Here is a 15,682-nt window from a genome sequence, read left to right on the forward strand (position 1 = left end):
TGAATTTAAATTAACAAAAAAAAGAAAGTCAGGGGGACAGTACTAGTAAAAATAACAGGAAACCCATAATGAAATTATATTCCTACCTCTCTCTGTCCTTTCTCATCTTTATTGCCCTTCTATTACTGCCCCATTCAGCTCCTCCTCCACCAACCCCAACATTCTATTCCATTCTTTTTATTCCCCATTATCTTAGCCAAGTCTATCTTTTAGAATACAAGCCTACATGTTTCCACCTTTGCTACTCAGTTTATGAGAGATCACTGTATAAAAAGGGCTCAGAAGCAAGGTCCTAAAACAAGATGAAGAAACCACAGACAAAGCAGGAAGCTCGCAACAGGATCTCATCTGCAGTTAATGCCTTGCAGGACATTTCAAAGTCACAGATTGGTACTCGGGTCCAGGTTAAATCCAGGACCTGACACTTACTAGAAAACATGGTGACATTGAGAAAGTTACCTAACCTCTCTGAGCCTTAGAAGAGTATTTATCTCAAAGAGTTATAATGATTAATTGAAATAATGCAGGAAAAATAATTACACAGTGTCAGGCCCTCAATAAATTCTCATTATATGTTAGCACTCATGTACACACAAAATAAAATGACAACCTCAAATCTTCAGCCTTCAAAGTTTTGCCTCTACACTGAGGGGGCATATGGCATTTTTGTCATATAGATGTAGGGGGTTGTATGATGATTCTTTTAATGATCTTCCCGCAAATTATCTAGGTGTGTCTGACCATCTTTCAGGTTTGCAGAATAGACAGTATCTTCCTTTATTCTACAGTTAAGTATACTATATTAAGGTTGAAATAACTTTTCGAAATAACTTTTCCTCTCTCTCTGATCTGGGACTAGGGGATGAAAGATCCCTTTGTAAAGACAGGACACAATCTATGAGAATAATTTTTAGAGACATTCACAGATCAGAGATCAAACAAATTAGAAAGGTGTGAGGATTGAGAACGAGAAGAACAGGGGTGGTCCACTGCCTAAATCCTGGAATCACACTGCCTGAGTTCAATTCCTGCCTCTAATACTTATTAACCACATGCCTTGAGCAACTTACCTAGCTTCTCTGTGCCTCAGTTTCTTTATCTTATAAAACATGACTGTTGTGAAAATAATACATATAAAGATCCAGAATGCTGGGCACATAAGTATACTTCATGCATGTTAGCTATTACTATAATTATTATCATGACAGTAGCATTTTCCAAAATGTATTTCAATATCCCTCTGATTAGAGTTTTGGGGAGTATTATTAACAGATTTGGTTCAAACAAAAAGGGACTGCATGCTAAGAAAATATTTTCAACGAAATCTTGGCTTTGGCAGAACTCAAAGTCTTTAACGTGCTGAAACATACTGTGAATCACCAAGAAACATATTGTTAATTGCCAATGGGATGGAACATGAAACGTTTTCCAAACTGACTTCACCACAGAACTCTTTATTAGAGGATCATCTCCTCTGATTATAGTTTGCACGTTTTAGAAAATGACAGGCTAGAGTAATCTTTATATGCAACTGTGGAGACAATAATTATCTAAATACAAATCATGTTTTATTCTAACGTTTCAGTATATTATTCTTGCTATATTATCTGTGAAGTCTGTAGCTTCATACCAAGGTTCTTTTATGAATCTTCACACCTACACACCATAAGCTGCTTAAGAGCTTTGTTTACAATTCTCTACATCTTGCTTTGTGCTTATTAGCCAGCATCTTGAATCTAATAGCTGTTAATGCTGGCCTATCCTTCCAAAAACTGTTAAGCAAAGAAAAACTGTGACTTTATTCTATTTTTTCTAAACATTATCAACATTAGAAAACTAATCATAAAACTCACCTCCCCTCCATTAACAAAATCCAGAACAAAATAAAGCTTTTCAGTTGTTTGGAAAGAATAATGTAATCCAACCAAAAATGGATGTTTCACATTTTTCAAGAGCACATTACGTTCAGCCATGATATGTTTTTGCTGTAAAAAAAAAAAAGTAAAGGATCAACTTGCATTATATACCAGAAAACAATTCTGTTAATTGAGCAAGTGAATATAGGAGAAACAATGCTATTTTATTTTACCTCTTTTCTGTTGAGAACTATTTTTTTCTGTAACACTTTGACAGCATAAAATTTTCCATCCAGTTTCCGTTTTGCAAGAAGAACCTGTTGTAGTTACAGATTGTGCAATTAGAAATTTCAGTATTTGGGGTTTTTTTAGAAATTTCAATATTTTGATAAAAATAATTCGCTTGTCAGTAAATTCATAAATTATGTACAAAAAGTCTAAAGGGGACCTAGATAATGTTTTAGTTTTGAAAACTGAAAACTACTGAATTCATTTTTATTCTACTTCTCCTTAGATATTTTAATAAAATAATAACAGAAAAGGAATGTTAATCACTCGAATAGCCAGGTACCATTTCTTTGTCATTTAATGTGCTGACGTTTGAGATTTTTACTAAATTTAAGTCCCAAAATCTATACTGCTTGAGATCCTCAAGTGTGTGCGGTGTGTTGAGTGCACACACGCACACACCAGCCCTGAGTCCTAAAGAGTGTCCTTAGAAAATACTGAGGCTATCGACTTCACGGATATTGATGATAAAAGCAGAGAAGGAAATGGTTTCTATGTGACTGAAATGCATTTTTGTTTTAATATTTAGGTTTCTCTTAAGTTTTAAATCCAGAAGCATTCAGAGGAAGAAGGACCATGTAGAGCTGAGCTTCTACAATGGGCTAGGCTGTATGCACTTTCAAGGATCTGAAGAAATTTAGAGGCTCTTGCGCCAGAAAAAAAGCAGACATAGGGTTTGCAAATAACTTTTTAAGGGATTCAAGAAGCCTGACAAGTTGTGTAACTATTAAATGATACATCCTAAAGCTTTCTGAGATGATCTGACACAGCAACTGGTAACACTGCTGGGCTTTATATTCTATTATAGGTGTTGTCTTCCTCGCTACAACTTAAAACCCCAGTCTAATCATGAGAAGAACATCAGACGAATTCTAATAGAGGGACATCTTACAATATACCCCATAAGTACTTCTCAAAACCATCAAGGTCCTCAAAAACAAGGGAAGTCTGAGAAGCTGTTAGAGCTAAGAGAAGCTCAAGGAGACATGGCAAGTAAATATAATGTGGTATTGTGGATGATATCCTGGAACAAAAAAAGGACATCAGGTAAAAAGCAGGAAATCTGAATAAACAATGGACTTTGTATCAATGTTGGCTCATTAACTGGAACACATGTACCATGCTAATATAAGATATTAACAATAGGGACACTGTGTGTGGAGTGGAGGATGTTTGCGTATTCTCTGAACTTCCTGTATTTTCTCTTTACTCAATTTTTCTGTAAATCTAAGCTGTTCTAAAAAATAAAACCTATTAATTAGAAAAAAGTGTTTGTTTTTAATCAAGATGGAGTCAAAACATCTTCAGGGTAAAAATGTCCTGTGCTCAATCAACTGTTGGCATTTTCCCCATTTTCCATTTTTTTGTTTGCTACAATATTTGACTCTATACAACATCTTTTCTTCTTACATTTTTCCTTTTCTCAACACCTCCCACCTGCCTGACCTTTCCTGCTCTAGTTTGACTGGTTCATCTTCCAATACATTATGAGAAAATAATTCAAATGTGGCAATTAGGAGGTACCAATTTCCTTAAAGCAAGCATTTTTTCAATAGATTGGTAGATTTGGAGAACAGGCAGATCGTTAAGAAACAAACAGGCAGGGGTGCCTGGGTGGCTCAGTTGTTAAGTGTCTGCCTTCGGCTCAGGTCATGATCCCAGGGTCCTGGGATCGAGCCCCGCATCAGGCTCCCTGCTCCGCAGGAGGTCTGCTTCTTCCTCTCCCACTCCCCCTGCTTGTGTTCCCTCTCTCGCTGTGTCTCTGTCAAATAAATAAATAAATAAAATCTTTAAAAAAAGAAACAAACAGGCAAAAGGAAAATGGAACCAAGACCCCTCAATGGAGAAGAGTTTAGAATAAATTTTATTTTATTTTATTTTTATTTTATTTTTTAAGATTTTTATTTATTTATTATTGAGAGAGAGAGAGAATGATAGAGAGAGAGCATGAGAGGGAGGAGGGTCAGAGGGAGAAGCAGGCTCCCTGCTCAGCAGGGAGCCCAATGCGGGACTCGATTCTGGGACTCCAGGATCACGACCTGAGCCGAAGGCAGTCGCTTAACCAACTGAGCCACCCAGGCGCCCCAGATTGACCTACAGATTAAATGCAATCCCAATCAAAATCCAGCAGAACTTTGTGGAAATTGGCATGCTAATTCTAAAACTTAAAAAGATATGCAAAGGGCTAAGACTCTTGAAGAAGAACAAGGAGGGAGGACTTGTTTTGTTGGATATCACTCTACACAGTCTAATAGACTAATGGAACAATATATAATATCTTGAAACAGAAATATAAAACAGAAAATCTATAAGCAGATCCATGCATATATGGACACTGAATAAATGATGAAAATTACTCTGCAGATCAGTGGGGAAAGAACTGTCTTTTTAATAAATTGTGTGGGATCAGTTGGATATTAATAGGGGAAAAAATTAACTGTGACCCTACAACTTCATGCTATATCCAAGAACCAATTCCTGGTAGACTCTAGATCTAAACATGAAGTTTCCAAAAGACAATGCTTTTTATTTTTAATGACAGATTATCTCTAACATCCCAATACACTGTGAGCATTCTGAGTGCAGCATCCCTTTCTTTCTGTTGCTGTACTAGCACGTGTAGTGGGTGGTCAATATATATGTGCTGAATTAACACACATGGATTTAATTGTATGGTTACAGTTTCTGGTATCCAGGGAACTCAGAAAACAAACTAGAGATACCCAAAGCTCAGAATGTAGCAAACTATAATTAAACACATACATATTTATTTTCATTACAGACTGAAGCGTAATGCAAAAAAGCACTTAAATATATCTAATGATTCTGGTAACTCCCTCTATGATGCTTCTGGCCTTAAAGCAGATTCTCCTTCCTTGGTATGGCCACACTGTCAAGTTGTGTGATTCATCTGACACTCACTGTACGAGGAACAGCAGGGTTTTCAAACACCCCTTTCCTTCCTCAACTGTTATTTTCACAGTTGCTCATTTTTGTCTTTCCAGCTTCAGCTTAAAAAGCACCTCTTTAAAGAAGCCATCCTTGACCGACCCATCTGAGTAGGAATTTTCCCCCCACTTGCCTATTGTCCTCTATCACTTCACTCTATTCTGTATTTACATCACAGTCCCCATTACTGCTTTTCATTATTTATTGACTGCATATATTTTTTTAAAGATTTTATTTATTTTGACAGAAGGAGAGAGAGAGAGCGAGAGAGGGAACACAAGCAGGGGGAGTGGGAGAAGGAGAAGCAGGCTCTCTGCTGAGCAGGGAGCCCGATGTGGGATTCGATCCCAGGACCCCGGGATCATGACCTGAGCAGAAGGCAGACGCTTAACGACTGAGCCACCCAGGTGCCCCATGACTGCATATTTTTAATTGGCTATTTCCCCTACTAGGTTGCAAGCATCACAAAGGTAGTAACTGTGTCAGTTTTGTTCAATACTCTCTAACTAACCAGAACCCAGTACACTGCTTGGACATGATAGGTGCTCAACAAATACTCCAACAAATGAATTTTATGTTAAAATCTGAGTAAACGCCTTAACTCCCTAAGCATTTTGAAGGTAGAGAAAGCATTGTAACTCCATATCCTGCATACCAACAAGTCCTGCGGCCTGGAATATATAAGGCATGCATTCCTTAAGTACTTATTTACTGAATGGCAAAATAAAAACACTCTTACCTTGCCAAAGCTGCCTTTTCCAATAACTTTCAGGAAATCAAAGTCTGTTGGTTTAGCACTGAAAAAATGAACAACGACAAGAATTAGCCTCCTAGAAACTGGAAAGATGTTAACTTTTAAACATTTCTTAGCACCTCACTCTACTAAGAAAATGCTGGGCACAAAACATTTTAGCATGAAGACTCCAGCTTTCACAATGACAGTGTCTCATCTTGAATATAAAATAGGCAATGATGAATAGCAGTAAACATCTACTTGCTGATAAGACATTTTAAAACTTTATTTAAGCCTTGTTAAGTTCTGCTTAAGAGGGATTTCAGTAATAGTCTCTTTGGGAGAAAAGGATATATGTGTATCTGTATATTGTTTTGAAATCAATGTAGCTTCTATTTAAACCAATTTTATTAATCATAAACCTCACCAATGCTGTTAATGAGGGCACTGAACAACTATATAAATTAGTAATATATTCCAAGGACTACCTCATCCGGCAATTCTTCGGACATGTAATATAACTTATTGTACATTACAGATAAAAGACCTCTCTGCTTATTCTCATAGATGGTAATGCAGAAAATCCAGTAGAGAAACCAGAGGGAATACTAATTTTGTCCTTTTATTTCACCCTGCCGTGTGAAAACAACATTGGCTGTAGATAGACAAAAGCACAGGGCAGCAGAAAGTGGAGCCTAAGCAGCCAGAAGAGCTTTTTCCTTCAACACAGTCTGAATCCTAAGTTGGACTAGGGAGAGGAGAATGACACCATTTAGATTTCAAATTTCCTTTATTTTTTTTTAAAGATTTAACTTATTTATTTGAGAGAGAGAGTGAGCATGAGCAGGAAGGAGAAGCAGAGAGAGGGAGAAGCAGACTCCCCACTGAGAAGGGAGCAGGACACAGGCCTTGATCCCAGTACCCTGAGATCATGACCTGAGCCAAAGGCAGACACTTAACCTACTAGATTTTAAATTTCCTTTAATTCATTACTGAGATAAATGGTCAATTCAAACATGTGAGTAACACCAGGTCTAGGTTAAATAATAACAGGTAAAGATTAGGGAGATAAATACTTAACTAAGTTCAGGTGTTTTTCTTCCTCAAGAATCTGCTCTTTGGACTAGTTATTTTGTTCTTGAATGATATGCTGAGATACTGAAATAATTTTTTTAAACAAACGTAATAGCGAACAATCATGCAAATTCCTCAAACATAGTAAATAGGCTAACTCAGGCAATACCCAAGGCCCCACAGTTAACTGTTGGTGATACATCCTAACTGAAAGCGAGTTTCTGTTTCTGTGCTGCCTGATAAACTCAGTGTTGACAACAGAAAAGCATGCTCAAAACCAAACCTCCCCTTCCAGCTACCACCCCATTTCTTTGCTTTCCTTTGTGGTAAAACTCCTCAAGTAAGAGATCTAAATTCTTTGTCTATTCCTGCTATCCTCTCCTCTAGTTCTCTCTTGAACTCTTTTCTATCAGAGTTTGTACCCACCACACCCCTGAAATGGCTCGCAAAGGTCACCAATGACTTATCAAATCCAGTGGTCAATTCTCAACACTTACCTGCTTTACCAGCAACATTAACAGAGTTAATTACTACCTCCTTGACACACTTTCTTCATCTGATTGTTGTGACATCACATTCCCAGTTTTTCTACCTTACTGCAATGCTGAAGGACCCAAACCTTGGGCCATTTCTTTATCTATCTTTACTCACTAAGTGGACCAAAAGAGTGAGGGAAACATAACGTCCTGGGATAAAAGATAGAATGAATCCAATGAACCTGAAGAATCATTACAAGTAAGGACAGCAATACTATACTCTTTCTCCAAACCATGGCAGATATTACTGATTTGTCAGGGCACTCCTCCAACTGAGCCAAGAAGTGGCCTGGAATCCTTCGTATTCAGTGGTCTAGGCATTCATTTCTTTTTTTTTTTTATTATGTTATGTTAGTCACCATACATTACATCATTAGTTTTTGATGTAGTGTTCCATGATTCATTGTTTGCGTATAACACCCAGTGCTCCATTCAACACGTGCCCTCCTTAATACCCATCACCTGGCTAACCCATCCTCCCATCCTCCTCCCCTCTAGAACCCTCAGTTTGTTTCTCAGAGTCCATAGTCTCTCATGGTTTGTCTCTCCCTTCGATTTCCCCCCCTTCATTCACTTCTAATGAACTGCTAGAGTTGACATTCAAGATGAACTCTATATATGCCATTCCTGCTATTCCTCAATGTTTTCCCTGTGCTCAAATATGGGACCACGGGAGGGAGGAACTGGTTAAAGCAAGTTTAATAGCCTTTAATATGCTAATGTCCATCATGACTCTTCTGGAACAAGCTGGCTGACAACTAGGGTTGCACCAAAAACACCGAGCACCAGTGAGAATATCCATTAGGCCTGCATGGACACTTCTGTCAGAATACCTCCCTGGACTTCAGATCTCCTGAGAAATAAAGTCTACTGGTTTTACACACACACACCCTAGAGAAATAACAATAGCAAAACAGCAGAACCCAACTATAATTTGTGGATTTAAGAACTCCGAACTCTATTAAAGTAATGCAAAGCTAGGGCAGTAAAACAGGCAAGCATATGATAGTATTATATTCACTGTAACTATGGTTATTATATTTTATAGGGTTCTAGTTAAACTGGTCTAATTAAACTGGTATATATTTATACATTCACAAAAAAGGTCTTCCTAGAATTCAGTTAGAGGATGTTTGAAACAGACTTACTGAGGATTTCCAGATGGTCCCAGGTTGATGTTCTGTGAGGTAGAGTGTAGCTATTGGGACGGGGAAAAAAAGCAGTAACACTCTTATTGGAACTTCAAAGGTTATCAGTCAATGAATGTTTCTGAAATAAAATATACATAACTCTACCACAGATATTGGATGTATTGCCATGTTAAAGAAGCCTGAAGTCCTAATTCTTAATAAATGCAGTAACTTATTTGGAAACACACAATATAATCATTTTAACGATAAATTTCAAGAGCAGTTGTAAGGAGAAAAATAAGGCAGAAATAAAGCTCAAAGTAGTCAAATGAATGAAGTACACTGGGGAAAGCTCCTTGGACAAGGTGGGTGTAGAAACCCCAATTTATGAAGGATCATTTCTACATTTAAAACGCTGGTTAAAATGGCTGTTTTTTCAAATTCTCAAATAATTGCTTATTAATTTTATGATATGGAAATAATAAGATGATGAGGACGAAGACTGCTAATGCTCGAATGAATTATAGGAGATGGACTTATTTCCAAGTCAAATACATGTAGACAAGAGTGCTTTTCTTTCTAATTCCACCACTGTAGTCAAATAAAAATTTTAGATAGCCTTTTCTCTTTATAATAATATAAATTTGATTCCTAATATTAATTTAGAAGCAAATCTTTACTTACCTACTATGCCATAAAGCAATTTAAGAAAAGATTCTAGCTCACTAATAATTAGCTAGAAATTTAACCCCAAATCCCATCAGATTAATCTAGTGATCTTGTTAATGTGAGCATTTTTTATAAAGCCAACTGTAGTGAATCCTGCTTCACATTAAATTCCCTTTGAAATTCTTTATGCATAGAGAATTAAAAGTTATAGAGATCCCAAATATGCATACTTTTACTATACCCCTATATAATTATCCTTGATATAAGTTATAGATATAAGCTTTAAAAAATTTTTCTCTTTAATCAGTACTGAAAAATTTTACCTAAGCAATTTCTTATTAGAGACATATATCATATAGATTTCCACTTAAATTCATTTGAAACTTATAGACAATCTCCAGAATGCAAACTACTTTTAAAAATAAAGGGCAAAATTCCTAAGCATAATAATACATTTCTTATGAAATAACAATATTGGCACCAGCTTCTTATAAAATGAAATTTCCTATCAATATCTTTACATGAAAAATCTTCATGTAATACATTTTCAGCCCCCAGAAGACAAAAATACAAAGAACCATACAATCTAGCACAAGACAAAAAAAAAATGTATAAAAAATCTGGTTCATGAAATAAGATTCATCCTGTTGTGCCATAATTTTAACATGGAAGAATCTTTTCTGTTTATATATTATAGTGTTCCAGAGAATCTGATAACATAATACAAACTAAGTTACAATTCTGATACACTTATTCTTTTAATGAACATGAAGAAAACTGAAGGATCACTTTTTTAAAGATTTATTTATTTCAGAGACAGAGGGAGAAAGAGCTCACGGGTGAGCAGGGGGAGGGGCAGAAGGAGAGAATCTTCGAGCAGACTCCCCGCTGAGTGTAGAGCCCCATGCAGGGCAATCCCACAACCCAAGAGATCATGACCTGAGCCAAAACCAAGAGCCAGTCGCTCAACTGACTGAGCTACCCAGGCCCCCCAAAACTGGATCACTTTTCCATTTAATTAACTTTCCTTATATAGATGAGGGAAGAGGATTCAATAAGCATGGATTAAACAATAGGACAACCTGTGCCCTGAATCACACCACTATGTAGGAAGATTTCATTACATAGCAGTGGTTTTCCTAATAGAGCACATTGCTGAAATAATAATGGAAATTATTGGAAAATATAATCAGATAACTTTTTACTCTACCCACTATTTTTAAAGATTATACTAAACCAAAAGTGAGATATAATTTATTAACAGTGAACACTAATCAAAAGCATGTTTCTTGACTTCTTTTGGCCTCTATTTTTTTCTCACTAAAAAGCCCTGAAAGATATTTTCTGGCTACTAATTTAGTTATCCACTTAGAAGTCCTTAATAAATAGCTACAGCAGGGTGCCTGGGTGGTTCAGTCGGTTAAGCATCCCACTCGTGATTTTGGCTCAGGTCATGATCTCATGGGTCTTGAAATCGAGCTGCTGATTGGGCTCTGTACTCAGCAGGGAGTCTGCTTGAGATTCTCTCCCTTTTCTGAAGAGATTCTTTTTATCCATATTTTAAAACTGGAGGAGATCCTAGTCCAAGTTTCAGATTTTATGGATGAAAAAAGAGAAAGGAAATAAAATTCAGATCTGAGGCCAGAAGTGACAGAGAACAGGGACCAGAACTCGGGGAGGTTCTTTCTTCAAAACCAGCTGTCTCCTATAGCAAGGCAAGATATTTTTCAAATGACCTAAACCTATATATTCTCAACATGATTGCCAAGCAAAACATGGAAATTTCAGGGTTACATACATTTTATTCTTTAAAATATTTTTTAATAGTTTCACCTTTTTCAATTAAAAATATATACTCATAATTGGACAATATGCAAAGTATCAGGAAGAAAATGCTTTTAAAAAATCTATAACCTTATTAACAGATGATTTTGCAAATATTATAGCAATTTCATACAGTCTTTATGTAACTTTAAACTTTAAAAAACTGACTGGAATCACTGTGAGAAAATGAATATAAAATTTTATACCCTGATTTCAGGTAACAGTATATCAAAACTTAAAATACTATCTTAAGTATTTTCAAAATGTACAATATATGGGGACAAACACTATTTGATTGATGAATATTTAAATTTATTCTAATTTTTCACAGAAACTGTACTAAAATGAATAACTTTTTTTTTTTAAGATTTTATTTATTTATTTGACAGAGAGAGACACAGCGAGAGAGGGAACACAAGCAGGGGGAGTGGGAGAGGGAGAAGCAGGCTTCCCACGGAGCAGGGAGTCCAATGCGGGGCTCGATCCCAGGACCCTGGGATCATGACCCTGAGCCAAAGGCAGACACTTAACGACTGAGCCACCCAGGCACCCCGAATATCTTTTTTTCTGTGTAAAGAATTATTTCATTTGCATCAATTCCTAAATAATTAGAATATTTTCATGTTTGGTACACATTGCCAAACTGCTTTCCAAAAGAGTTGCATAAAATTATAGCAATGCCAGGAAAGCCTGAGGGTGCCTACTGTGCTTTACCCTTATCAGTCCTGAAATACTTTATTTACATTTTTGTTAATTTGGCAGAGAAAAAAAATCTCTATTGTACAAATTTCACTTGCTACTTGCACTGAGGTTGAACATTCCCCCACATCTCTGTTTACCGTATTTCTTCATGCCCCTTTTCTCTTAATCTACTGGGGTCTTAAATATCCTTTTTTTCAAAAATCCATTTGTATGACATTTTTACATAAATATTTTTGCCTTATTTATTACAAATATGCCTTATTTATTACAAATGCTCTCCCAGTTTGTTTCTCTTTTGACAAGTTGCAAAGATACAAAGTTAAAATATCCTTTTATGTTGTCCTAGAATCAACCATGTCACAAATGGAAAAGATATATCAGTTCTCTTAACTGAAAACCCTCTTGTGGCATCAGAAATGGAAAATTACTACTTTACAGTAGTCACAAAAAAGGAATATGTCTATTTTCCAAATGAAGATTTTAGCTGTGTGACAATAATGTTCTGATTCATATTATCTTTTAAATCCAAAAACTGAACCATGACAAAATAAGACATTATAAAGACAAAAACAAACCTGAACCCAATACCTCTGATTTTCATTCATATATTAAGCAAACACAGTTTTCATCATGTATTAATTATAAAGGTGTCACCATATTTATATACACTTTTTCATTATAATTTTAATTGCTAAATAATAATTCTCTGGGTTAAGTTTTATAATTTACCTTTCTCACATCACTTTCTAAAGTAAATGTTGAAAACATCTTTATAATAAGCCACGGCTTATCCTATTTGTTACCACAATTGATTAAAAAAATAAGAATATCCTATTCTTGATTTGGAAGACATACTGATTATGTGCATGTACCTACAGGAATAAAACTGAGTTCATGCCAAAACTTGGCAATGTAGAAGAAGTATTCAATTAACATTTTGGTTGAAAGGCCTTTCCTACTGGTCAAAATTCAAAACAACAGTTTTAGTATGTTAATGATTATAAAGATATATAATGATAAAAATTTAAGAGGCAAAGTGAAGAGAGAATATAAAATTGTATATATTGTACAATTAAAATTAGGTAACCAGAAAATCCTTATATATTAAGAGAAGACTAGAAAGAAAACCACTAAAATATTAAAAATTACTGGTCTGGTTAGGGATAAGGAAGTAATACATCCAATTTTTTTTATGATTTTATTTATTTATTTATTTGACAGAGAGAGAGAGTGAGCACAAGCAGGGGGAGTGGCAGGCAAAGGGAGAGGGAGAAGTAGACTCCCTGCTGAGCAGGGAGCCCAACACAGGTCTCAATCCCAGGACCCTGGGATCATGACCTGAGCCAAAGGTAGACGCTTAACTGAGCCACCCAAGGGCCCCTAGTAGAAAGTTTCAAAACTTGCTACTAACTAAACTTTCTACTACTCTTCCTTACTAAATACTAGCATGTATTACTTTTTCATCATAAAAGTCCTCATTTTATAAATTTTTTAACAAGTAGTAACCAGTAAGAGGTGTACACATTTGTTTTTATGTATTCTAGAGAGCAGAAAATCTACAATGGATGAAATTACATCATTTTAAGTAAATGTTGCCACAAAGTTGTCAGTAATTTCATCTTTGGGGAATGGTTTTTTTTTCTGTTAAAAAATACAATCCCTCTTACTACCTTCTGAGTACTTCTTTCATCCTCATCTTCTGATGGATCTGACTGATGTTTTGGACTGTCCATTTGAAGGAATGCTCTGACATCTGGACTAAAAACAAAAATTAACTTTATTATGACTTTGAAAGCATTTCTATAGCTTTTCTCCCTTTTAAAATGAAAACAACCATAGTAGCATTTACAGTATGAAAGCCAATACAATCCATCAATATTATAAAAGGAACAGGCTGATTAATTTTTTAAAAATAGGGAATCCAACAGACAAATGGTCAAAGATAGAAACAAGGCAGTTCATAAAGAAAAAACCCAAATGGTAAGGAAGATGTCTAGCTTAATTCATAATCAAAGAAATAAAAATTAAAACACTAATGAAATACCACTTTCTGTCCATTAACTGGCAAAAACTAGAAAGACAGAGAATATCAGAAGCTGGTAGGGATATAGGGAAAGAGACACCCTCATGCATTGCTAGTAAGAATGTGAAATGAGGCAACTTTTCTGAAAAGGAATTTGGCAATACTTGGTAAAACTGTGTCTGCATTTTTCCTGGGCCCAGAAATTCCAGTTCTAGGAATAAACCACAAAAAATAAATCATGTGTAGGTTTAGTGAAAGACACGTGACTAGGATACTCATTGTAACTTTCTAGCAGTGAATCAGAAGCAAAATAGGCATCTACCACTAAATTAAAATTAGTAAGAAAGCTACGGTCACTGCCCACAGAGAATTCTACTCAAGAGTCAGAAACAAGGTAGTACAGTATCATTTTTGTATATATATTAAATATTCACAGACATGAAGCAATACCCGATAAACAAATTCCAAAGACATAACAAATATATGAGTGGGTATCAACAGGAGGGATGAAGAGATGGGTATGAAGATCAAACATGAAGAGAAAAAAATAAGACTAAAATACAAGGGGGCCTTAATGCACTAATGAAGTGACAGGACTGAATTAATGACATCCCTGAGGGATAATTTAAACTCTGTATCTGAGGTACTCCTCATCAAATTGTCCTTAATGATTAAATAAAATATACATTCACTGTAGAAATTCAGAAAGATGGAAAATAATTTTTAAAAAGAGTAGGGCTGGTGAGAATGTATAGAGCCACTGTGGAAAACAGTTTGGCAGTTCTTCAGAAAGTTAAACACAGAATTTCCATATGACTAAGCAATTCCATTCCTAGGTATGTACCCAAGAAAAATAAAAACATATGCACACAAAAACTCACAAATGTTCATAGCAGCATTATTCACAATAGCCAAAAAGTAGAAACAACCCAAAAGAATGGACCAACAAAATGTAACATATCCATACAAAGGAATATCATTCAGTCATAAAAAGGACTGAAGTACTGACACATTAATACTCCATGGATAAACCTCAAAAACATTAGGCTAAAAAAAGACAAAAAAGTTCATATATTATATGACTCCATTTATATGAAATGTCCAGAACAGGCAAACCCACAGTGACAGAAAAGCAGATTAGTGATTGCCAAGGGTTGGGGGAAGGAGAAATTCAAAAGTACAGTTGACCCTTGAACAACATGGGGGTTAGGGACATAAACGCCACACGCAGTTGAAAATCCATGTGTAACTGTTTGATTCCCCCAAAATTTAACTACTAACAGCCTGTTGTTGACCCGAAGCCTTACCAGTAACATAAACAGTTGATTAACACTTATTTTGTTATATGTATTACATACTGTACTCTTAGAATAATGTAACCTAAGAAAATATTAAGAAAATTGTAATGAAGAGAAAATACATTTACAGTACTGTCCTGTACTTATCAAAAAATAATCCATGTTGGGGCGCCTGGGTGGCTCAGTCATTAAGCGTCTGCCTTCGGCTCAGGTCATGATCCCAGGGTCCTGGGATCAAGCCCACATCCAGCTCCCTGCTCAGTGGGAAGCCTGCTTCTCCCTCTCCCACTCCCCCTGCTTGTGTTCCCTCTCTAGCTCTCTCTGTCAAATAAATAAATAAAATCTTAAAAAAAAAGAAGTATCTTTAAAAAAAAATAATAATAATAATCCATGCATAAGCAGACCCACACAGTTCAAACCCATGTTGTTCAAGGGTCAGCTGCAGTCTCTTTGGAGTGATGTTGTCAGATTAGCCTTGAGGCAATAGAACTGGATAGTTGTGATGGTTATACAGCAATGTGACATATTAAACACCACAAAATTGTATACTTTAAAAACAGCTAAAAGTGTAAATTATATTTATGTGAATTTTATCTCAAC

At 35.7% G+C, this 15,682-nt stretch overlaps 1 protein-coding gene across 16 annotated transcripts in view; it reads right to left on the minus strand.

Annotated features, from left to right (window-relative positions):
- Window positions 1-15,682, minus strand: part of SGK3 (serum/glucocorticoid regulated kinase family member 3) — a 173,057-nt gene that overhangs the window by 25,658 nt on the left and 131,717 nt on the right. For 12 of the 16 annotated variants that reach the window (XM_064588257.1, XM_064588262.1, XM_064588258.1 and 9 more), the window contains 5 exons: window positions 13,432-13,519; window positions 8,585-8,634; window positions 5,833-5,890; window positions 2,090-2,173; window positions 1,854-1,985 (listed from right to left, as the gene is read on the minus strand). In XM_064588257.1, coding sequence (XP_064444327.1) covers window positions 1,854-1,985; window positions 2,090-2,173; window positions 5,833-5,890; window positions 8,585-8,634; window positions 13,432-13,519 — 412 coding nt within the window. The remainder of the gene's footprint in view (window positions 1-1,853; window positions 1,986-2,089; window positions 2,174-5,832; window positions 5,891-8,584; window positions 8,635-13,431; window positions 13,520-15,682) is intronic. The other 4 variants (XM_064588263.1, XM_064588260.1, XM_064588264.1 and 1 more) reach the window with 2 other exon arrangements.

Source organism: Mirounga angustirostris, unplaced genomic scaffold, assembly GCF_029215605.1.
Source record: "Mirounga angustirostris isolate CCGP_5_RB_7025 unplaced genomic scaffold, mMirAng1.0.hap1 SCAF_4, whole genome shotgun sequence".
In the NCBI taxonomy this organism is placed as follows: Eukaryota; Metazoa; Chordata; class Mammalia; order Carnivora; family Phocidae; genus Mirounga; species Mirounga angustirostris.